Raw genomic sequence first — 24,290 nt, 5'->3', positions numbered from 1 at the left:
ATCTTCTGTGACCAAGACAAATGAGTAAGAAATAGGTTTTGTATTAGTTCAAGATGTGAGGGTGACAATTGCTTGGTGAACATGTACAGAGTAATGTGCTGGTATCAAGAAAAGATAGAATGGAAAATTTTCTTCTATTCAATACAGAATGGCTGAAAGCAATTTGAAGCTGGAAATCTAAGAGCCAGAAGACACACACCTGTCTGCAATGGAGACATGATGAGCCCAGACTCAGCTTCAGTGTAGAGATTCCAATTATTTTGAAGGCCTAGTTTTCCTCAACCTGAGCATGATGAATCAGGGGAGAGCAGTCCTCCATCAAGCTGTAGATGAAGGCCTTGTAGTTGGATAGGAGTTCAGGTGTGCCAAGGAGGGACTTGTACGACAAAGGATACCACTGCTGGCTTTGGAGGCCAACTTTGAAATGCAGTTTGTCCAAGATATATTATGGCTTTGTAAAACCCAGGAGTTTGAATGACTGAGGATTAAGTGAGTTGGTTGGGGGGGGGGTGGTGTGGCGTTAGACCATCCTTTCAGAGATGAGATTTGTCAGCATTGTTCTATCATATTGCAAAAGTTAAACTTTAACTCATCTGGAAAGCACTAAACATACATCAGTGAGATAATTACATACATGTTCCAATCATATATATACCAGCTGAAGTACCCGGTAATACCCGGGAACTTTGCCCTATTTTCTTCACGCTAGTTAAACTGAGGCATTAGTTGCATGAAGAAAATTAGGAAGGCTTCTTTTATTCCTCAGATTTATGGAAGGAAGGCTTTCTGCTGCCATAATCCTCAGAGGTCATAGTTGAAGGCAGCCTTGAGCCACTCAATGTTGCTAGCAGCAGTGGCAACTGTCCTTGATGTCCTGCCACAACCCGGACCAAGAAAGCTAGAACGTGAGTTTTGTGCTTCTCTCGCCCGTCGGTGTGCCGCTCTATTTGCAGTTAGGCGACTCTCTCTCTCTCTCTCTCTCTCTCTCTCTCTCTCTCTCGCCGACTCAGCTTGCCTGGCTCTTTCATGAGCAGATCTATCAGCAGTTAGCTGTTGCCGTGCACGTGCAGTTCGAGAATTCAAATAACAGGAGGAGAATGTTTATGTTTAAAAATTCAACGAATACGAACATTTTCAATTTCAAAAAACCCTCGCGTTTTTAACCATTAAGCCTTTTATGATTAATACGCCGGCGCACGATTCGAAAGCCATTCTTTTTTCTAATGGAAATTTTATTTATATATATTTTTTTTTTAATTTTTTTTTTTCATTTTTATGGAGAGCCACTTCATGCATCCTGGAGCTGAATGTTAGTTCTGTATATGTGTAAAGTTTCAACAAGATCGGTTCACTGGTCTCGGAGCTTATTCGTCACAAAACAGACAGACAGAAGGACTGCCATTTATATAGTAGATAATTTTTTTTTCATTTTTATGGAAAGCCATTTAGCGCATCCTGGAGCTGAATGTTGGGTCGATATATGTGTAAAGTTTCATCAAGAACGGTTCACTGATCAAGGAGCTTATTGGTTACACAAACACAGACAGACAGACTGCCATTTATATTGTAGATATATGATTGCAACAGGTTTCAGATGCATCATTACAAGAGCAGTAAGTAGAGACTTTAAAGTTTGGTTTACACACAAGGTTGATGGAACAATATTGAGGTTAAAAATAAATTTTAAGTACCAACTCATTCATTGTCTCTCATGTGACTGTTTAACTCCAATGTGTAAAAATAAAGAAACCAAGGTGGTTTGAGAATGCTCTGAATCCGAGATGAACCCACCCAGGAGGACAGCAACTAAACAAGAATCAATTTCCAGCAAAATTCGAGGTTTTTATTTTACACTTAAAAATAATCTCATACTCAAACTCCATTTTCCCCATTGACAAACATGCATGCAGAGAATTTTAAAATGTCACATGACCGTGAAACAGAAGGCCTGCCCTGGTGTGGGATCTGAGGATTCAATATTTTCCTTTCCCACAATAAGTGCAATAATCATGATACAATACGCTGAAATATGCATGTCCACAAACCATGAGCCACAAACCAATAACAATTGAACCAAAACCAAGTGACACATTGTGCAAGGTCAACGGGCTGAGGATTTGTGAAAAAGCACGAGATAGGTTGGAGGTCGAGTGGGGGAAGAGGTGGATGGATGGGAAATGAACAAAATGACTAATGACAAACCATGCCCTCAAGGAACGGACTCAGAGCTCAGCAAGATTCGATGGCTGGATAATAGAAAGGCTGGAATAGTCTGGGAGAAGTGGAAGAATAGTCAGCAGAAGGGTAAAAAAAAAAAAGTAAGGAAGGCAAAGGCAGGAAAATGGATGTGAGTGGTGAGGGGCACAGAGGAATGGTCATTTAATAAAGGAATGAGGAACTACATTAGCAGGGGTAAGAGGGTGAATAGCAAATCTTAGCACAGCAACTGAGAATTTAAAGGGTGGGGGTGCCGAAATTAAAATCAATTCTCGGATATCGTGTGGGGGTGTGATGTAAAGGATGGAAAAGAAAATAATTCCACTTGTGTGTACAATGTGTACCCTCTGACACTGACCGAACCCCCCACCACCTATTTACACTTGCAGTCCCTCAGTTTAGGTGTGCACTGTCAATCACCAGCAGAAAAAAATTTCCTTCCTTGTGGTGGCTTCCACAGATCTTGCCCAAGGTCTTATCCATATTTGCCCTCCCATGGACCATGGTTCTCACATGAATGGGTTTGTTGATGTAGCTGGGGAAGCTTGCATCATGCCCATTCCTCCCTACAGAAAAAAAAAACACGCATGCATGCCAGCCCATCACGCTCACCGGCCCAGCCACAGCCCATCACACTCGCTGCCCGAACCACGGCACGTTGCACTCACCATGAAAGGGTTGCCTTGAGTGGAGATGCCAGAGTTGCCCATAGGGAATGCAGTACCTCCTGGATGTGGTTGTCCAAAGCCAAATGTGAAGCCTGTGTGGGACAGTGTACAATTGAGCACAGGTTCTGCAACACCTTGCTTGGAGAATCTTCATTTTACTTCAACCTCTCAAGGCATTTCATTGCTTACCATTGGTTTGCACTTGTGCAGGAGCCACAGGAGCCCTGCTTAGATCAAATGGCTGTGAAAAACCCTGTCCTGGCTGGGCAGCGGTCTGAGGAAAAGGTGATGCCACTGAGCTTTGGGAAGCAAACCCTGGAGGGGAAAGCAATGTCATGAGAGAGGGGAAAAAAAAAAACCGGTTCACTGGCTGGTTTTAAACCTGATCGTGATAGTCGTGTCAAACAAAATACCATTGATTAAAAACCAAAATCTCAACCACACAAACAAACAAAATCTTACCGTTATTGGTGAACAAACCAAAAGCTCCTGTTGAAACTGGTGCTCCAGCAAAGGGATTTATCATACCTGCAGGTTTCAGGTGAAAAGGGCAAATGCACAAATATCAAAATCACCTTCAGTCTTAACACACCCCACCCCACCCCCCCCACCTCCCTTCTTCCACAACCAAGTCCCTATATACTAAGAGTAGTGACAACTTGCAATTTGAAGCCATTTTGTTTCCATAGAGTTTGGCACACCAAACCTGTGCCCACTGTGTGTGAAACGTAAAGTGTCCGTTTTCTAATCAAGCTTTCTTTGTACCCAACGGAAGATTATATTACTTAATGCTTTATTTTCGTTCTTCCAATGAGTCAGACAGGATTGATTTAACCTTAAAACACATCGCAGAAACCATGGCGTAATGTAATGTAATGTAATGTGCAAGTCAAGGTCAACACGAGTGCCTAATTTGAGGCGTGTGGAGCGAGTGAGTAGAAGAAACACAGGTTGTGATAAATACAGAAATTTGAAAGAGAAAAACAAATGGAAGCATCCCATCCATGTGAGATGTGCACACCATCAAGAGTACAGAATAGAAAAGATAATTGTGAGAGAGCTTGTGACAATCGATTGTGTGCTCTTCCTCAAGTCAGATCCTTGGCTGCTTGGCAAGGGTGATGCTTGGGTGGGATGCCATTGCCTTCAGCAGTTAGGGTCGGAATTTAATTTGACCAGGATTTCAGTGACAACTCGCCTCTTGGCAAAGGACACCATGGGATCTTTAACACCCACCAACTAATGATGGAAGACAGCATGCACATCGATGAATGACCCACCCTACCTGTGAAACACAGGTGATAGTTTACAGCCTTGTCAGGATTTGAACCCAAGCTACACAGCTAAGTGACTCGTGTTTACCTCGAGTCCATCCCTTGATATTTCTACGGAAAGTTTTTCTTTGCAATTGAATGGAACAGGAAAGAAAAAATTTTTGAAGGAACTCGAAGGGCACACTCTGCCATGCAATGCCTGATCCACGAGAACACATCAGGCCCAACACATTTTTGAAATATCAGGCTATGTATCGTTCTTGGCTCGATCACTTTAAAAATGAAATAATTCTTGTATCCGGATTCGGATCTTCACCAAAATCAAATCGATTCGTCTGTTACACACAACCTATCCACCACGTTTCATCTGAATCCACCCACAACTTTGAGATATCCTGCACACAAACAGAATAACGAGACGTCGTCGAGCAGAGCACGATACTTACAAAATCCATAAAACAAATTTGACTTCAAAAATAGTTGAATTAAATGACCAAATATGCAAACCCTTTTCAAATTTTAAGTCAATCGGATGAAGATTGAGGATTTTAGAAACACCACCTTAGTTGTTCACCTTGGGCCAGGTTGACCTTTTGACATCAAAAACAATAGGCATCTTCCTTATGACAAACTACCATGTGATGAAGTTTCGTGAAGATCGGTGAAAAATTGACATGTCGGCGACAAGCAGAATAACAAAATCGACTCGCCAAAATACTTTTTAAATCTTCGATTTTACAAGTAAGACGGACAGGGAGGGGTGAAAACAGAACCCCCTTCACCTTTGATGGCAGAGGTAATGAGAGGGCTACTTTAAAATGGACATGAGCCATCAGTGAAGGGGATATCTGTTTTAACACAAGTACTGTGCCACTGAAAACATTCCCATTAAATGTCTCGTTAACCAGGTCATGGACCGACGTGTTAACCAATGTTAAATGCAGCTCTTTGACCAATTCAAGTAAACTAACATGTGAGACACAAGTGAGGAGTTTACTTAGAAGAAACTGTCAGGATGTTCTTGATGTGTCAAATTATTCACAGATGTTTCGACGATTCATCTTTTTACAAGTTATCCCCAACTGCCAACTACAGCGCCACACACATGGGACTACAACTTACCTGGGACGCAAACATCTCCAAAGTCTGTCCGTCTCTAAGAATAACTTTCCCCATCTGCAGGGAATCCATGTACATTCTGAATCCCTTTTGTGACAGATTGGTGCAACCAAAGGCACAACATCCCATCATTTTATAAGAACGTAACCATTTGAGTCTCGAAGTATCCAGCATCATCCAATGTACAAATAACGCAAGCGATGAATATTGTTCACAGTGAATGGAAACGAAATGCCGCACACAGACCACATGACCAGAATTTTCCAGACACGTCACAACTTCTATAGAGGGACTCTACCTCTACCTCTACCTCTACCTCTACCTCTACCTCTACCTCTACCTCTACCTCCTCCTCCACCCCCCCCCCCACACCAAAAAAGACAATTTGCTGACCTGTACTCGATGAAGTCAACCCCCCAGCAGGAAGAGGATGATGACTAGCCATCGTGCTGTGGTGTCAGAGGTGAAAGATTTCATAAGTTGAGGAAGGAGAAAAGTTCAACAAATGCTTTGACAGAAGGATTAAACCACCACAATGATCTTAATCAAAAGGGGAATACCGTACAAAGATATTAACATGTGCCTTTTTTTCTTTTTATCCACTTCAGTTTATGTCAGCAATTTGTTTTCTACACAGTTGAGGCTCTTTCTATACAACTGAGAGTGAAGGCCTTGTAAAGATCATGAGTATTGATGGGGGGGGGGGGTGACCTGAGAAGGTGAACAGCCATCTTGAAGCTCTGGAAGGGAGATTTAGATTGGACAGGCAGGTTTGTTCTACAAGGGAGAAGAGGAGGAACAAATGAGTGGAGGATTATGGGATTTCTCCCAGAAATGGGTTCCTGGCAAACCATGTAGGCCCTTTAGAAACCTGGAAGGGTGGGGTGGACAGGGTGCACGGCAGAAAGGAGGGAGCAGAAGGCAGGCCACACGCCTATCTGCAATGTGAGGGTAACAAGTCCAGTGATTCAGCTTCAGCACGGAAGATAGCAATGATTTTGAAGGCCTTTATGGTGAAAAGATGGGCAAGGTGTGGGGTGGCAAAGGTACCAGTCCAGAGGAGTGAGCAGTACTCCATCAAACTGCGGATGAAGGTCTTGCGAGTTGATAAGAGTTCGGGTGTGTAAAGAAAAGACTGCATGACGGAGGACGCCCAGTGAGCGGTTGGCTTTGGAAGCCAACTTAGAAATGCGATTTGTCCAAGAAAGGTCATGGCTGATAGTGAGACCCAAGAGTTTTAATGACTGAACTTTCTCAAGGGAATTAAGAAAGTAGATGGAGGGGGGTTGCCATGCAGTCCTTTCATAGAGACAGTGAGTGAGATTTGTCAGGATTGAAAGACATTCCAAGTCTTGACTAACTTGTGATTTTTTTTTTTTTTAAGATCTGAAGAGAGGGAAGATGCTGCAGCCTGTCTGAAGGATGAGTGATGTCAGAGCAGAGGTTGGAGTCATCAACAAATAGATAAAGGGGATCTTTCCAGAGTCAGAGGTCAATGAAGATTAGGAGTAAGACAGGACCTAGACCACCACCTTGGGATACTCCAGTCTTGACCACCTGTACATTTTCTTGCAAAGCTTAAAAGTGAGTCAAGGCCTGAGCTGTGTGAAACAAAAGACAGGAATAGAATAGATATGTACCAAGAAGCATTAGGGACACAGACGTCCATAGACATTGGCAAGACTGGTAGGTTGGTACCATGGGTATGAATGGGTGATTGTGCTGCAGGTATTTCATTCCCCAGATGCCATTCAATTCAGCTCATTCACTCCCATGTGTCCTTCTTCCTTGATCTCTCACTTCCACTCTGCTGGTGGTTTCCCCCTTTCCATTCTGCTCTTGTTCTTCCATGAGCCTTGAACATGTAGACAAAAAAAAAATCCTTTCCTTTCACAACCCAAAATATCAATACCCTGATGATGTCCTTGTTCCTGCCTCACTTTTCTCTTCATTCCTCCCTTCCACCTCCACTCATTGACAAATGGTTGATTGAATGTTGTAGCACATGCATGATGGACCAAGTGGCCTCTTCCTGTCAGTTCCTTCTATAGATGTTCGATGGACTCGTCCTATGCCTGGTGTTGGCTTAATGGTTAGGGTGGTGGGCTTGGGATCCTAGGATCTTGAGTTCAACTCCCCCTCGGCCGTTGAATTAATACCAGGTGGGGTTGACTCTGCCTGTTATCCTTCCGAGGTCAGCAAAATGAGTTCCAGCTTGCTGGTGTCCTGCGTCGGAGTGGCGACCCATCCAGGATTGTGCCCAATAGCCAAGGAGACTGCTTAGGCAGCACCAACGCTCTGCACAGAGTATGGTCCCAATGGATGGATGGATGGACAGACTAGTCATGGTATCAAATTTATCATTGGACTTCCTTTAACCCACCCCACCCATAAGGGTTCAATCCTAATGTTCCCTCAAGGGCTTTAAGATGGCTGTTCATCACAAGCTCAGGAAAGACACCCTCCCCCCATACTCATTTTATACCCTCATTAACCCTCCCCAAGCCGTTTCGACAGCTGGGTGTTGGCTTCACGGTTCGGGTGGCTGGCTTAGGATCTTAGGGTCCTGAGTTCTTTTCCATTGGATGCTGAATCAACACCAGGTAGGGTTGATTCAGCCTATCATCCCTCTGAAGTCAGCGACATGAGTACCAGTGTACTGGTAGAGGGGCACAGCATCAGAAGCACAGCATCAGTAGCACAGCCGTACTTCCAAGAAATGATAGCTACTGGCAACCAAACGCAACAGAACAGAACAGAGCCCTTTCCAGGTTGGTGTCTCCCCTTCCTTTTTTATTCCATTTCTTCAATTCCCATTTTCCCCTTCTTCCTTTGTTTTAGCCATTATCCAGGTATTACATCCCCCCTTCCCCCACTCCCTTTCAATATTCCCCTCCACAGTTCTTCCTCCAAGTGTCCCTCTACCCTGCATTAGTTCTGATGGAAATTTTTTGAAAACTGCATTGTCTGACATGCCATTTATTAATTATATACAAAAAACTAACAAGATGACTATTTTAAGTGGCATCAAAGCCCACATTCATTGAGATGTGCAGTCAGAGAAGTCTCTGATGTCCAAAAACCCACTCGATCTTCCTGTTTGCCCCAAATTATTGCACATCATAACCACACAATCCTCAGCCTCACCTGACTGCAGCCGTGGAAACCAACCCCTGTCTGAAAACACCTGTCGTCGCCGCAGATGAAGCCATCGATCCAAAGGGCGGAGCCACAGGGGATGGACCAAAGGAATTGGAGAAGGACGGGAATGTGTCCGCAGCGCCGGCGGTCACAGGGGCCGCCTGAGATAAGCCAAAGACTCCCTGAAGCTCTGCAAAGACGGCATACTTGTCCGAAAATTGGTTTGCGATTGCGGCCGACGATCCGGGGCCTTGTGACGAGGATCGTGGGAAGGCGTCAAAGGATGTGGTTGTGGGGGCTATGAAAAGAAGTGGGTAAGGGAGAAAAATTAATTATTGCAAAACAGTCTCTGGGACAGACGTGTCAGTGGAGATTGAAAGGAAAATGAATCTGCATATGCATTTGTTTTAAACTTACGATTGGTCAAGTCAAATCCCTCAATTAATGAAACTCCCACCAAATCGGCCCCAGTTGAGGGAATGATTGTGGGAACAGAAAGTACATTTTAAAAGCCTTTTCTCCCCAATGGAGAGAAATGTGTAAATAACCTAAAGTTCAACGCAGTGATTGTTTAATGTAATAAATTTAAAATATATGTCGGGTTGCCCAAGGGCCTCAAAATCATTGGCATCTTCCAAGATGAAAGCTCTCGGCCTGTTACTTTCAAATCGCAGATAGGTCGGTGGCCTGTTCCACCACCATGATTTTTGTACCCTCTGCCCCTTTCCATGCTCGAAACCCCCCATTCTTCCCCGGGTTTCTCGAGGTGCATGTGGTATATGAGTACCCACTTCGAGTAAAACTCCCAAAATCTGGGCTCACTGCTCACCTCCATTCATTTGTTCATCTTACCTGTGGAAACAAGTGCCCCAGTTTGTTCAATTCTAATTTTCCCTCAAGGGCTTTAAGATGGCTGTTCACCACCATCTCAGGTAACCCTCCTCCCCCACTCCTCCAGCCATACTCATATTTTATACCCTCATTAACCCTCCCCACACCCTTTCCAGGTTCATTCCCCCCCCCACTCCTTTTTTATTCCATTTGTTTAATTCCCAGTCTCCCCTTATTCCCTTGTTTCAGCTATTATCCAGGTTACCCTCCCTGCCCCCCCCCTTGGGGGGACCTCGGGACCCCTTCCAAATTGCTCATAATTTTCCCCTCCCCAGTTTTTCCTCCAAGTGTCCCCTCTATCATGCTGTTAGTTGTGTCTCCACCCTCCACCCCCCACCAACCCCACTTTCCACTGCTATGTTTTGGCTCTTTGAGCAGACTGCAGAGAGAGAAAAAAGAAAAAAACAGCTCACTGAGAAATTGCACCAAGTTTGACTTTCACAAGAAACAGGAACAAGTAAGTATACTTAGAGTTCATTTTACAAAATTTATAGAGATGCAAACTCGATGGAATGTCTACGTTGGGTGGGTGTGTTATTTTTCTTATTTAAAATAATGAGTCAAAACCATTAACATTCCAGATGAACATGCAACTCACTTAACCACTACATTATAGTTATTCAAATGAGGAAACCAACCTAATGTGGTTTGAAGAGAAAACAATCCTGGAAACAGCGCGTACCATCCGTCACATTCCGAAGGCTCGGTACGCCGTTAGGGTTAAAATCTTGGACCGAATACAGGTGATGAGAATTCCCTTGTTATCCCAGGAGTCTTTGCAGAATGCCTCTTCACCCAAGAACTGACCTTTAATGAGAGTTGGAAACGATTGACTCGTTTTCACAAAGGCTCCAAAGTCTACGGTGCTTCCTGGCGTCGCAAACAAATCAAATCTAGAAGCACCTAGCAGGGAGCAAACAGCATTATGAGGCTTGCTAAACATCTTCGATAAAAATAAAAATAAAAAACTAGTGCACTCATAGACGATGCCAGAGATATGCCTCCACCCACATTATACAAACGTGTACCAAATTGGATTTCAATCCCTGAACCCAGATTCAAAATATTAAATAATTCTGGCCGTCAGACCATGCATCCGATCAGGTTGAAATTTAAAACGTACATTCCCCATGACTATTAGATCATAACTGACGTTTCACATCAATTTTTGAAGCATTTCAAGAGAAATAATTAAGATTTTCATTCAATACAATCAGGCTGCCAGACCATGTGACCTATTAATTATTCATGAACACCCTGGTATTGCCAAGACTTGGGGAACATGTGGGTGAAGTTTCCCTTCGATCTGTCAAGTCGTTCTGGAGAATAAGATTTTTAAATGTTTCTTCCAAAAAAAATTACAATCAGAGCTGCCAAACCAAGTGACCTACGACATCATCGATGGAGAACTTTTTCTTCCTCATGGTTAGGATCGATCATATCAGTAAAGTTTCGCCTCGATCTATTCAGCTGTTTGGGAAGATTTTTTGAAGGTTTTTATGTTAAAACAATATGGCTGCTGAACCATGTGACTGATACCCCTGAACCATGTCCCCCCCCCTCCCCCTACATACAATTTAGCCCAAGATGACCCTCAAATTTTCATACCGATCAGATAGTTTGACATCATGATGAAGCCACCGATGACATCAAAAATAATGAAAATCATCACTTTTTTCCCATGGGGAGTACTTGACAGGTGCCAAGTTTCAATTTTTTTCCATGGAGTGGTTTCAGAGATGCAGATGTCCAAAGTTTTTCCTTTTTTCCAACATAGATGCCACACCATATGATCAATGAGGCCATAATTGTCATCAAAACATTCTACATGAGTAATCAGTCACACCAGTGGCGAAAATTGTCAATCGGATAAGCAGTTGCAGATAAAACTGAAAATTAGCAGAGACAGACGTACAGACAACACGTAAACATGGCACCGGCGACTTCGTCAGGGGAGAAATAAAAATATATCTACCAACATAAAACTGTTTATGCGTCCCCTTCATAAGAACGATTCACGTAGAGTTTTAAAGGCTAATTAATCTTTATCATGATTGTGTTCTCTATGGTCAAAAAAAAGCCCTCCCCCCCAAAAAAGTGGAACTTGAAAAGTATTTTTCTTCGTTTACAATTTATCTATAATACTGTCTCTGTAAGTGTGAGATCTCATGGTATATGTGGTCATGTGACCATTTCACTGATTTGCACAATAAAAACTAAAAATACTGGTACATTGAAGGATAGTGCCAGCCACAAGAAAACAGTACGAGGGGCAGAGAAACATTTTGATTAATCTTCACTTTTGAAAATCAAAGTCAAATTGTAAGGTTAAATCGATTCTCAATTCATTTGATTTAATGGAATGTTTTATTAAAAAGTAAATAAATAAACCCTTAGAATCTACCTTTGACATTAAAAACAAAAATAGGACCACTGGACCTGGAGCTTATCTGAGCCCTGGCCTTCGTGTCACCCAAATTTGGTAGCATTCTGACTGGTAGGTCTGGAAAAGAAAATTTTTGAAGGAATTTACCCGATTTTACTCAAAAATTGACCAAGTTGGCCATTTTGACACTTCCAATCGTGTGATCGGCATGACATCCACAAGTTAACATCCCTACCCTGGCCTAATGTAACCCAAATTTGGTAGCACTGTGACTGGTGGGTCTGGAGAAAAAGATTTTTGAAAGAATTTCCTCAATCCACAATTATGAACTGCTTAGTCACGTGACCGGAACGAGCTTTGCGATCTCCTTTAGTCAGAAGCGGGACGTTGCTGCCAAGTTTCAGCAGTGTCTGCCCAGCGGTTTGGCCGGAAAAGTCAAAATAGGAGACGAACAGAGAGACGGACGGTGCACGATGACAATACCTTATCTGGCATTCTAATTCCAGATAAGCCAAAAATGGTGCAGGTTGAAGGCTTGGCATGAGTGGCCAATCTCATGTTCCCATCAAAGTCGATGGATCATGACATTGGGTCAACCCTGCATACTGTGTTAGTCTTATCGAAAAATGTCCTTGTAATCCCCTCAAATGCAGCATGTGGCTGCTGGTAGCATCATTGATGCACACCTGCTGTCGGTTAGGCCAATCATTTATGGATTTGGAGGAGTATAATGCTGCCAACTCACATAGTATTTAGAAAATACACCTTGGAATCTTCAACATCCAGATGCTAATGCTATCAGATGGGCCACCGCACTTATTGTCCATCCGAGGGACGGTGCAGTTTGAGATGCAACACCCTGCCTGCGAAGCACCAATTCAACAGTTTATAGTCTGGTCAGTAATCTAATACAGCCAGACAAGATGGCTGAAATGTAAATACCCTCGGTGTACTGTACCATGCTGCCAGGACAAAGAGTACACCAGTGTTGAACAACGTCTGTCCTGCCAGTAATTTATGTACAAGTTCCATAATGAGCCTTACATCAATCCGTTAACATTTCCCGCACTCACTGTACCCAGCCCCAGGTAATGGTTGGCAAATCCTCCCGTCCACTTCTGTGGTGACCCTTTTGGTGAGGTGCAGTCCCTGTTCACCTTGTGCTCTTCCTTCTTGCCCTTTGACCTCAATGCCTCACCCCCCCCCTCTCTCCACACCCAACACTGAGCGACTTCCTGACTTTTTATTGCCTGACATTGCTTCACAATGACACGAGTGTTTATCTGCTGGTTCTCCATTCTGTTGGTCAAGCTTTTACCTTGTAGTATTCTCCTCTTCCCTGAGCCTCACATCTGCATTTTTTTGATATTTTATGCACTCCTGAACAGAATGAATTAACTGCTCAGACTGCGTGCAGGAAGAATTTCAGGGGACGGAAATATATATATATTTTTTTATCTTGCCAAAACGAAGTTTTTGCAAGATATGTTAGTCAGCTTGTATGTTTTTTGTTTGTTTGTCTGTAATCACGTATAAAAAATTCTGCAGAGCACAGTTATCATTGGAAATTTTTTCAACTTCGCATATCAGAGGCCTACAGAGGTCCCTTTCAGCGCATAAAATTTTGAAGGTCAAGGTCAAAGGTCAAGGTCACTTTGTCGCAAATCAGGGGAGTCGACGAAACCCTTATTTTTTGAGTAATTTTGATCGGATCGTCTTCAAACTTCATTGGAATATAGTCCATGGTCTGGCGCTCAGCTGATTAATTTTTGGTGGCGATTGGCCTTGACCTTCATGGTTCGCACCTCAGGTCAAACATATTTGACCCCAAGGTCAAATTTTCAAGTTTTAGGAACCATATCGTGTAGTACCTCAAATTGAACACCTCGATGAGTGCTTTCTAGATATGTCAAGCTTGAGACATTATGACGTCATTTGGTGATGTTATGAGGCAAAAGCATATTTTTCATGGTTACTCTGTAGAACGATTCTCATCGGAATCTCTCATAGGCAGATATTCCTCAAGGAGTCGCTCCTGGTGGATAGCAGCTCTGTTCACCTCAGTGTGACCTTAAAGAAGTCACACGTGGTCACCTTTTGGTTTATTTTGTTTGTTTTAAGTCCTGGGGGTTGAGAGTGAGGGGACAACAATAATTCTCCCTTCACCCTGATCACCCAGCCAGGTTTAAATGTGTAAAGTAAAGCCCTCCCAGTGGCAGTGGATATTACGAATCACAATAATAAAATTCTGGAGGAATTAACCCATGTTGAAGGACTAGTTCTTCAGAAGTTGACCAAATTTAAACAAAACAAAAATCTAAAAACAATCTCCATTTCATGATTGCAATTGTACATTTCAGAGGGGGGGGGTGGGGGGGGAAATGCTCACGGCATGGAAAGAGTGTACAAAAATAAATAAATGAGCGATAAGATTCAAGATGGTGCAAATGGTAAACTCCAATGCCTGAAGCCTCACGGCAAAAAACTCTGCCCGTTGCTCTGATCCAAACGGCATTAAATCAAATATCTGACCTTTGCACCAACATGAGCTCCTCACCTGCACTTGGTATCTTTTGGGGAAATGGACCAATAGCTGGGGGTGCAAAAGAGCTGCCCAAATCGGCTAAAAGGTCAAGGTTGGAGGTAGAGGAGGCCTGCGCACCAGTGGCAGCAACGGGAGCAGGAAGGCTGGTTGCAATGGGAAAAGGTTTTGATGGATGAGGTTTGGACGTTTGACCAATAGGACGAACGGAAATCGCCGGTTGCTGGGAAAACACAGCAGATGCAAGCAGAAGGCGTTATGAGTGAACAGTAAAATGACAACATTCAAGGTTAATTAATTTTCACTCTATGACGGCATCATTTCATCCAATCATTATAATCAAGAACACAAGTTTTGATAACCTTATCATATAAAATGGAGCAACTTACCTTGTTACAACCTTTTAATCGACAACTAGCAGAAGCCAGTGGTAAAAAAATACAATAAAATTAATAAACAAACCTTTTATTCTTGAGCTAGTTGAAAGAACTCAAAAATGGGAGGTTATGTACATGTAACAGCAAGGAAATTTTTTTTAATAATTTCAGGAGTGATCAAGCAGCGGTCTGTTGCATATACACCTCCCGGGTAAAGGTTTTTTTTTTGTCCGATTGAAAAATAATCATTTTCCCATAGGTTTGGGTGAACTTGAGCACACAATGTAAAATCGTACCAAGTCCTCACCTCTCATCACACCCCCCACCACCCACCACCCCCAATGCCTCCGCCTCTCCAACTCTCAATCCCACAAGATGTCACCATAAACAGATCAAATTTTTTTTTTTGTATGCATTATCGAGGCTCAGATGGGAGCTAACACAATGCACAACAGGAGACAAGAAGGGCAGGAGAAGGAAGGACACAACAGTGGGGAACAGACATTCGGAGATCTGTGGAAGGGAGAGGGATGGGGTGGGGAACACGGGGTATACAAGATGGACACCACAGGGACTTTCAGGACATTACACGACAGCAAACTTTCAGGTAGGAAGGCAGGGAATTTGGAGGGGGGTTTGGGGTGGATTAATAGGGGTAGAAAAGATCGTGGTTTTGGATGGGGGAGAATAGGAGGTGGTGGTGAACAGCTCTTTTGAAGACCAGGAGGGAAGAACGGCATTGAAGAGATGTGGGAGTTTATTCCAAAGGTGGGGAAAAAAAGAGGAATGAAAGTGAAGGTGAGGATTCTTGATTTTGGTAGTTTTACCAGAAGGGGGTTGCTGGCAAACCTTGAGCACCCTGCAGAAATATGGGGGGGGGGGGTCAAATCTAAGACAGAGCAGGGGCGGGCAAGACCAGAGAGAAGACGGTGGAAGACAAAAACCACCGACCTGCCTGCGGTGAGAAGCCCAAAGACTCAGCCTCATCGCGGGAGATACCAATGATCCTGAATGCCTTGGTTTCCACAGCGTGAAACCGGGAAAGGTGGGAGGCAGGACCACCAGCCCAGATGAGAGAGCAGTACTCCATCAGGCTGCGGACGAAAGCTTTGTAAGTGGTCAGGAACTCAGGTGGGCCGAGGAAGGACTTTGCACGACGGACGATTCCCAGTCAGCGACTGACTTTGGAGGCCAGGTTGGAAATGTGGCTTTCCCAGGAAAGATCATGGCAGATAGTGAGACCCAGAAGATTGAATGAAAGGACTTCTTCCAGAGAATTTAAGAAAGTAGATTGGAACCCCCCCCAAACGGTCCTTTCGGAGAGACAGAGAGTGTGAGATTTGTCCGGCTTGAAAGACAAGTTCCACGTATTGGACCAGTTTGTGATTTTATCCAGATCTGCAGAGAAGGAAGAAGTTGCTGCTTGCCGGTCTGAGGGATGACAGATGGTTCGGCAGAGGGTGGAGTCATCAGCAAAGAGATAAAGAGGATTTTCCAGAGTCAGAGATCATTGATGAAAACCAGAAAAAAGAACAGGGCCCAGAACGCTACCTTGAGGAACTCCAGCCTGGACAGGAAGAGGGGATGAAAACTCCATTTAGGGCCACACGTTGACTGCAACAGGAGAGGAAGTCTCTGAGCCATGAGTGGAGATGGCCTTGGATACCATAGGAAGAGTTTGGAAAGCAGGGCAGGGTGCCAGATCGTGTCGAAAACACGCGATATGTCTAGGGATAGGGCTCTGATTTCATGTCCGGTATTGAGGACCTCCATCCATTGTTGGGAGAGCAGAAACAGCATATCCAGAGTAGAGTTTCCTGGTCTGAAACCAAATTAATGATCGGAAATCAAGCCATTGGAGAAGAGGAAAGAATTAATGTCTGAAGCGATGATGGATTCCATAACCTTGCTGATTGGGAGCACGCTGATTTGTCTCTAGTTGCAGGGATCTGTTTTTGCACCTTTTATGCAGGGCAGTAATGTTTGCTGATTTCCAAGGAGATGGCAGATGACCTTGAGCAAATGAGAAGGTGAGCAAGAGCAGAGGAGCAGGTTTTTAGGACACGTGGGCTGATGCCGTCTGAACCGGTTGCAGAATCTGAGTCAAGGTTTGACAGCAAACTCTCCACTTTGTCAGAAGAAAAGGACGGAGCCCAGGGATAGTTGGGTGCAACTGGGTAAGGTGGGTACAGAAAGTGATGGGTTTTGGACACAAGATTTAGATGCAAACATGGAGTTTAGGGATCAAGCCTTTTCATGTGCGGTATCAGCAGTGCGGCCATTTGAGGTAAGGGAGGGGATGGAGGGGGAACATACACCAGAAACAGATTTGATTAGACACCATCAGGATTTGGAGGAGGGAGACAGGTTTGAGAGTCGTCTTGTTTATTGTGCCACTAAACAATCATCTTCTTCCTCATGCAAATATACACCGGAAAAAGCAAATAATGACCACGGACAAAAGACCTTTATCATGAAATGGCCTGGGTTTAAGTCCTGCTTGAGAGAACGCCAGTTATTTGGGTGGTGTACAAGGCAACAGACCGCTGCCTTGATCACTGTGGCATATCAGCATCCTTTTAACTGTCGCTTTGGTTGTTTTACAATGAAGTGAAAATTTATAGGGAGAGCATGGCGATTGAATACAACAGCTCCAAAGACGTCTGACTTTGATAACAGTAAGCCCCGTGGCAACCATATGATTCCCCCGCCCAAGTGTTAATTGTTGGTGGAGTCAGGCAAAATGTCCAAGCAATGGGTGAAACGGAATGTTACATACAGATGGACGAAGGTACCAGAATGTATAAAACCAAAGAACTTGGAATCTGGTGCAAGGGAGAGTCGAAGACCTTACACCTCCACTCCACCAACCACCCCCCCGCCCCCCAACACAATGAAGCAATGTTAAACATGGTACCGATAGTTCTTACATAGTTTCCAGCCAGTCTTTTCCCCAGCAGTGAGCAAGTTTCCTGGTGCTGGTGGAATACAAATCGTGTTTTTGGCTCGAAAAACTGTCGAGAGATGTGTAGTTTTTGACTCAAATCCATTCACCTGTATGAGGGTATTGTTGGATCCTTTGGTGGTTTCGAGTTGACCCTTGGTCACTGTAGCCAATACACGGGCCTGCTCTGGAGGCACATACCTTGAGAATGAAAGGACACATTTATCGCATTACGAATGGGTTACCGTCAACGAAGCAACCAATGATTTCTACCCCTTCTGATTAGTTACCGAATCCTCCTGACATTCACTCTCTGTACTTTGTCGTGTTGGTTACATCACTACCTCACGTTCTAAAACATGCCATTTGATCAATCATCTTTTCACGAGATTAAAAACTCATTTGTCACCACCTTCCTTACCATCTCTTGTTCTCATACTTCGCCTGTAAAAACTCTTTCACTTTCATGGCATCTCGGTGATCAGGAGTTGGGATTCCATCCTTGTACAATCCCAGCCAAATGGATCGACAGATCTATCAGGGAATGAGGAGGATAAGGTGCAAGGTTAGCTCGGGATGGATATTACCCCCCCCCAATCAAATTCGACCCATTTTGATTCAGATCGTATAAACAAATTTTTTTAGCTTCTCTGGAATTGGAATTCCAGAAAAGGTATCGTCATCGTGTACCGTCCGTCCGTCTGTTTGTCTGTCTGTCTGTCTGTCTGTCTCCTATTTTGACTTCGCCGGCCAAACCGCTCGGCCAATCTGGCTGAAATTTGGCAGCAACGTTCCACTCGCGACTGGTAACGGGGACTGCAAAGCTCGTTCCGGTCACGTGACCAGAAGTGTGTCGAAAGTGCGGTTGTGTAAATTCCTTCAAAAATCCCCTCCAGACCTACCAGTCAGAATGCCACCAAATTTGTGACATTTGGTCAGGGCCCAGATAAGCTTAAGGTCCAGTGGACCTAATTTTTTGTTATTACAGTGCAATGAACCCTGTTAAGTCCCTTACTGGGCCTCAACATCATAATTATCCATGTACCTTTGAATACCATACATTCCATTCCAGCCTACACCTGCCCATGCTTCTGGTTTTAGCTGGCAAAAAAAACCCTAAAAAACTACAAACAGCAGCGTTGCAACACCACCCTCGATGTGAAAAGTGGAAGGCATGAAATTTAAACAGTTATTTTTAAATCATATGAACAATGCAGCAAAATAAGTTGGCTCAAGCCCCCTGCGCAAACCAAACATGCCCCCCCCCCCTTTTCAAGGCCAAAAGGTGAGTCCTGTGGACCAGTACTCAGCTGATGGGAGTGATAACCCAGCTCAAAATTATACCTGATGTTCTAACTAGAGTAATGTTGGGAAGCAAATAACCATGGCAATGTAAACAGGTTGGGCAAGGGGTGGGGGGGGAGGGGAGGAAGAGGAGAAAGGGGCAACAAGAGGGCCAAACCTTATCCTTCCTGAAAAACGAAGCACAACCCAAACAAGGAAAGCAGGTGCAGTAAAACACCAACACCTTGGCACCCTGTGCTAGCATCTGACATCTGACAAAAAGATTTCGAATCGGAAGGAAACCAAATGCCAGAGTTGCGAGCTAGCGGGCAATGTAAAGGCACGTCGGGGCTAGCAGACTGGGCCAGCCCTTTCCTCAAGCTGCTGCATGTAAGAGATATTAAATCAGGAACAAGTTTCCAAGATGTATAATATCGCACAGCACACACACAGCACTTCCCTTCCCGATCAAGCTCAGGTTGAAATTTCACAACGGGCCTCACGTTGGCAGGAGAAAACGTTCTGATTACATGGAAGCTCAAGTCCAGGGCATTTGAAACTGCATTCATAGTCAAACTCCAAAATCACACCAAAACAAAGGTAAAACAAGATGTGTGTGTATATATACAAAAAATACTTTGAGCTATTTTCTTACCATGTATGCAAATTGAAAACCAATTAATAAATTAATTAAAAAGCTCGGCCTTTGACTGTTGCATTTCATTCGCAGGACATTTTTAAGGCCCCTTCCAATCCGATAAAACCTCCAAAACAAGACAATTCTTGTTATTCCATGAGTCAGAGCTTGCGAAGCGACGTAGATGTAATTATTTCGAATGCAGCCTGTGGCTGCTGGTTGCACCTTTTCTGAGACGCAGTGCCACCTGTTTCCAGTACGCTGGTACTCATTTTTCTGACCGCAGAAGGACGACAGAATGAGTCAACCCACTTGGTGTTATCAAACAGCATGACAAGGGCTCAAAAACTCAAGACCGTAAGAACTTCAGGCAGCCACCTCAACCGTTAAGCCAACACCAAGCTTGAGGATGTAATTACTTGTTCGTATAAAACACACAAGTCGCAGCTCACGCCGTGGTTGAGGTCTGAATGACCGAGAGCAGACAAACTTATAATCGCCACTGCTGTCACCATTTCCCCACTGGCAGTGTCTGACCACACCTCTTCTGGCCTTCCTGTTGTCCAAAAATCAGCCGTTTGAAACACGAGACGAAGCCACGATCGCCGCCCTATTTCACAATGCCCAGCATCCTGCCCTCACTGCAGGGGAAGCACAAAATGGTACAGAAAACCAACACTACCATCTTTGTCAACCACTCGGTCTCCCAACAATTTCACAACTCTTGAGCAATCGCATGGTTTCAAATCTGATCTTACCCAAAGAGCAATTTGTTTCAAAGTTAAAAAAAAAATGCTTTTAAATTGCCACAAAACTCGTGTTTCTGAGTGCACATCTTTGCAGCCAAACTGACCGTCTAGTATCTTTACACTCATGTGCGCACTCAGCACGTCCCAGTGCACGCGTCCTCGGCACGGCGTGGGGCATGTCCCGGTGCGCGCGCCCTTGGCACGGCGTGGGGCATGTCCCGGTGCGCGCGTCCTCGGCACGGCGTGGGGCATGTCCCGGTGCACGCGCCCTCGGCACGGCGTGGAGCATGTCCCGGTGCGCGCGTCCTCGGCACGGCGTGGGGCATGTCCCGGTGCGCGCGCCCTCGGCACGGCGTGGGGCATGTCCCGGTGCGCGCGCCCTCGGCACGGCGTGGGGCATGTCCCGGTGCGCGCGCCCTCGGCACGGCGTGGGGCATGTCCCGGTGCGCGCGCCCTCGGCACGGCGTGGGGCATGTCCCGGTGCGCGCGTCCTCGGCACGGCGTGGGGCATGTCCCGGTGCGCGCGCCCTCGGCACGGCGTGGGGCATGTCCCGGTGCACGCGCCCTTGGCACGGCGTGGAGCATGTCCCGGTGCGCGCGTCCTCGGCACGGCGTGGGGCATGTCCCGGTGCGCGCGCCCTCGGCACGGCGTGGAGCATGTCCCGGTGCGCGCGTCCTCGGCACGGCGTGGGGCATGTCCCGGTGCACGCGCCCTCGGCACGGCGTGGAGCATGTCCCGGTGCGCGCGTCCTCGGCACGGCGTGGGGCATGTCCCGGTGCACGCGCCCTCGGCACGGCGGGCATGTCCCGGTGCACGCGCCCTCGGCACGGCGTGGAGCATGTCCCGGTGCGCGCGCCCTCGGCACGGCGTGGGGCATGTCCCGGTGCACGCGCCCTCGGCACGGCGTGGAGCATGTCCCGGTGCGCGCGCCCTCGGCACGGCGTGGAGCATGTCCCGGTGCGCGCGCCCTCGGCACGGCGTGGAGCATGTCCCGGTGCGCGTGCCCTCGGCACGGCGTGGGGCATGTCCCGGTGCGCGCGTCCTCGGCACGGCGTGGAGCATGTCCCGGTGCGCGCGCCCTCGGCACGGCGTGGGGCATGTCCCGGATGGATTGAAGTTATTTTGTAAAATCTGAAATTTCAAACTTGTATGAGCCTGAATTCTCAGCTGCTTCGCCGATCTCTCCAACACACAGGCTAAGAATTTGGAATGATCAAGAATCAAGTTTATTCCACAATTGTCTTTTTGCCAAAACCGTGTGTACGAAGGTTCGACACTGCGCGTGGATGAGAGATGGCCGGCTTGGTGTTGTGCATCACACCAACTGTAGATGGCAGGTTCTCGTGCAGCCTCGGCACAAAGGCAACAACACTTTCGGACAGATAGAGGGTCAAAACGCCAGTGCACGATGGGTACGGTGCCAATCAAACAGCGCAAGTAAATAACAATCCGATAAGGGCGGAATGTAGCGACATTTCACAATGATGAGGCAGCAATCGTTTTAAAGGACAAAGGTACGGTGTGAGGGAGGGTAGTGATGGAGGGAACGGGAGATGATCAGATTAAGCAATCTGGTGAGAGATGGAGACGAGCCTGGTGTTGGCTTCGTGGTTAGGGTGGCTGACTTGGGATCCTAGGGTCCCGAGTTTGAGCCCCGTTGGCCGCTGAATTAATACCAGGTGGGGTTGACTCAGCCCGTCAACCTTTCGAGGTCAGCAAAAACGAGTACCAGTGTCCTGGTAATAGGTGCACTGCATCAGCGGCATAGCCGCGTCCATAACCAATGATGCAACCAGCAGCCGTAAAGAGAGAGATAGAGAAACACACATCTGGCAACTACCAAGGGAGCTCAACATCAGCAAAACCACCAGAGGAAGTGATCACCACATGCGGTTTATCCGATCCCAGCGTTGACAATGACGAAAGGCCAGTTTGTCGACCGTTACCACCGATATCTTGATCACTCAAACAAGGTTGTTGGAATGTAAATGGTACTTTTATAAACCACAATCCAGGCTGGTCCCTCGGGCACGTACATACCTCGTTGCCATGGTTATGCAGGAACTCGATCTCCTGCTGTGAAAACGTTGTCATGGAAATGGATTTGACGCGATGAGGTGGGTTCAAACCACGTCTGCAACAACAACCACCACCACACATTCACTCATGTGTTAGTAGCGGCATCACGATAGAGAGATATATGACGTCATGATTTCACGTTATTACAACTACTGTACCACGTGATGAAAACATGGAGCGTCATCGAGGCCGACAACGGATTGTGACAACGTGGTGGGTGAAGCCGGGTAAACCGAGGGAAACGTCCAGCTGGAACCTTCAGGACAAGCGGTTTTAACCACAGAACTGGAAACCGCGGTGCATCATGGGTCCCACGAAACACCACAAATTACTTTAAAAAAAAAACACAATTATTGGTTCGAAGAGGAAAATTAATAAAATTATGTCCCCGAAAACAACGTGGGTTTTATCACCATGTTTAAAACAACAACAACAACAACAACACCATGGTAACATCGCACGACCTGCACCCTCAACGTGACGTCATACTCGAGGTGAAAGTCAATGATTCTTCTTCCTCCCCCCAGACGGACTTTTCATCTCATTAAAATAAACAATTGGCTCCTAATTAACGAGATGTACAACCTGATACTTGGTTGTTATTACTCGGTGTTAATCCCAGCGATGTAAACCAATTAAGATTTAACAATTTGATCACATTAAACAATTTCAAGGTTCCATAAAGGACGATAAAAGTAAACTTAGATTTCCGATAAAAACAGCCAAAGGTAGCGCGCGCGCGCGCAGCGTGACGTGACGAATGCGCCGTGACGTCATGACGTCATGCGGTGCTTGCTCACAGCAGGCCGCCGCACGCCGTGCACACGAACGCTCCCACGGTGATGTTCGCGTACGTGGGTCCCCTCTGGTCACAGTCAAAGCAACGACGGTTTCCGGGGAGAGCCACCAAGTCGCGGAGTACGCGCTGTTCTTTCTCCTCCTGGCGCTTCCTCGCCACACCCGCCATCAGCAGCTCACTCCCGTGTGCACCGTCCGACCCACAATGATCTGTACGAAATACGGTCCAACTACCGCACACTGTTACCACACCGTTCCGTTCACACACCGCACCCGGCACCCGCTCCTCCCTCCTTCCCTCCTTCCTTCCCTCCGTCCCTCCTTCCTTCGCTCACTCTTCCCGTTCCTCTCACTACGTCACTCTTTTTCTCCTCCTCCTCCCTCTTTTATCGAATTTTTAATTTATATATAAATATATCGTTAAATCTGCCGATAAATCAATGCAAACCGGTAGTGACCAATTAAATAATGTGAAACGTTTAAAGAGAACGACGTTAACGCTCATGACGCAACTTCCGTTGCCCCGCCCCTTTGAATCAGATCCTTCCGTTACCCCGCCCCTTTGAATCCTTCAGTTGCCCCGCCCCTTTGAACAGGTCCTTCTGTGGAGTTTTCTATAATAACAATAATAATAATCATAATACTGTAATGATTTCCCTCATTAAAGGAAGAGTTGGTAACATCAGAATCCATTAGCATTAGACCCGTCAAGCCTGCGCAGTGGTTGTCAATGTATGGCTGTTTGTCTGTGATCTTTCCTTTTAAAATGCTGAGTGGCAACCAACGAGGTAGTACGTTTCATTAATGGAATCTTTGGTAGGACTCCGCCGAGGTTCGAATCTCGAACCTCCCAGACTCAGAGATACTCGGCTGGGGTTCGAACCTCGAACCTCGAACCTCGAACCTCGAACCTCGAACCTCAAACCTCGGACCTCGGACCTCGGACCTCGAACCTCCCAGACTCAGAGATACTCAACTGGGGTTCGAACCTCGAACCTCCCAGACTCAGATACTCAACTGGGGTTCGAACCTCGGACCTTGAACCTCGAACCTCGAACCTCGAACCTCGGACCTCGGAGTTACTCAACTGGGGTTCGAACCTCGAACCTCCCAGACTCAGATACTCAACTGGGGTTCGAACCTCGGACCTTGAACCTCGAACCTCGAACCTCCCAGACTCAGA

At 45.9% G+C, this 24,290-nt stretch overlaps 1 protein-coding gene across 3 annotated transcripts; it reads right to left on the bottom strand.

The window, feature by feature from the left end:
• Positions 1-1,821: 1,821 nt before the first annotated feature.
• On the bottom strand, positions 1,822-23,434 carry LOC147012914 (arf-GAP domain and FG repeat-containing protein 2-like). 3 transcript variants are annotated; one of them, XM_085854272.1, is made up of 12 exons: positions 23,110-23,434; positions 22,271-22,364; positions 17,981-18,093; positions 17,670-17,760; positions 14,254-14,461; positions 10,118-10,213; positions 8,426-8,717; positions 5,672-5,727; positions 3,348-3,413; positions 3,075-3,200; positions 2,886-2,977; positions 1,822-2,783 (listed from the first exon to the last, which is right to left on the bottom strand). In XM_085854272.1, exons 1-12 carry the CDS (start codon positions 23,274-23,276, stop codon positions 2,727-2,729), a joined length of 1,458 nt encoding a protein of 485 aa, XP_085710398.1. In that variant the 5' UTR covers positions 23,277-23,434; the 3' UTR covers positions 1,822-2,726. The 3 variants fall into 3 exon arrangements, with proteins under 3 accessions (XP_085710398.1, XP_085710400.1, XP_085710399.1); XM_085854274.1 differs by lacking the exon at positions 23,110-23,434 and adding an exon at positions 22,468-23,036; XM_085854273.1 differs by lacking the exons at positions 22,271-22,364; positions 23,110-23,434 and adding an exon at positions 19,499-20,162.
• Positions 23,435-24,290: the final 856 nt, after the last annotated feature.

Source organism: Eptatretus burgeri, chromosome 14 (assembly GCF_056783735.1).
Source record: "Eptatretus burgeri isolate ZD-2024b chromosome 14, Ebu_testis_v1, whole genome shotgun sequence".
Lineage (NCBI taxonomy): Eukaryota > Metazoa > Chordata > Myxini > Myxiniformes > Myxinidae > Eptatretus > Eptatretus burgeri.
Note: the sequence above shows the minus strand (reverse complement) of the source record. Positions and strands in the feature narration are given on the sequence as shown.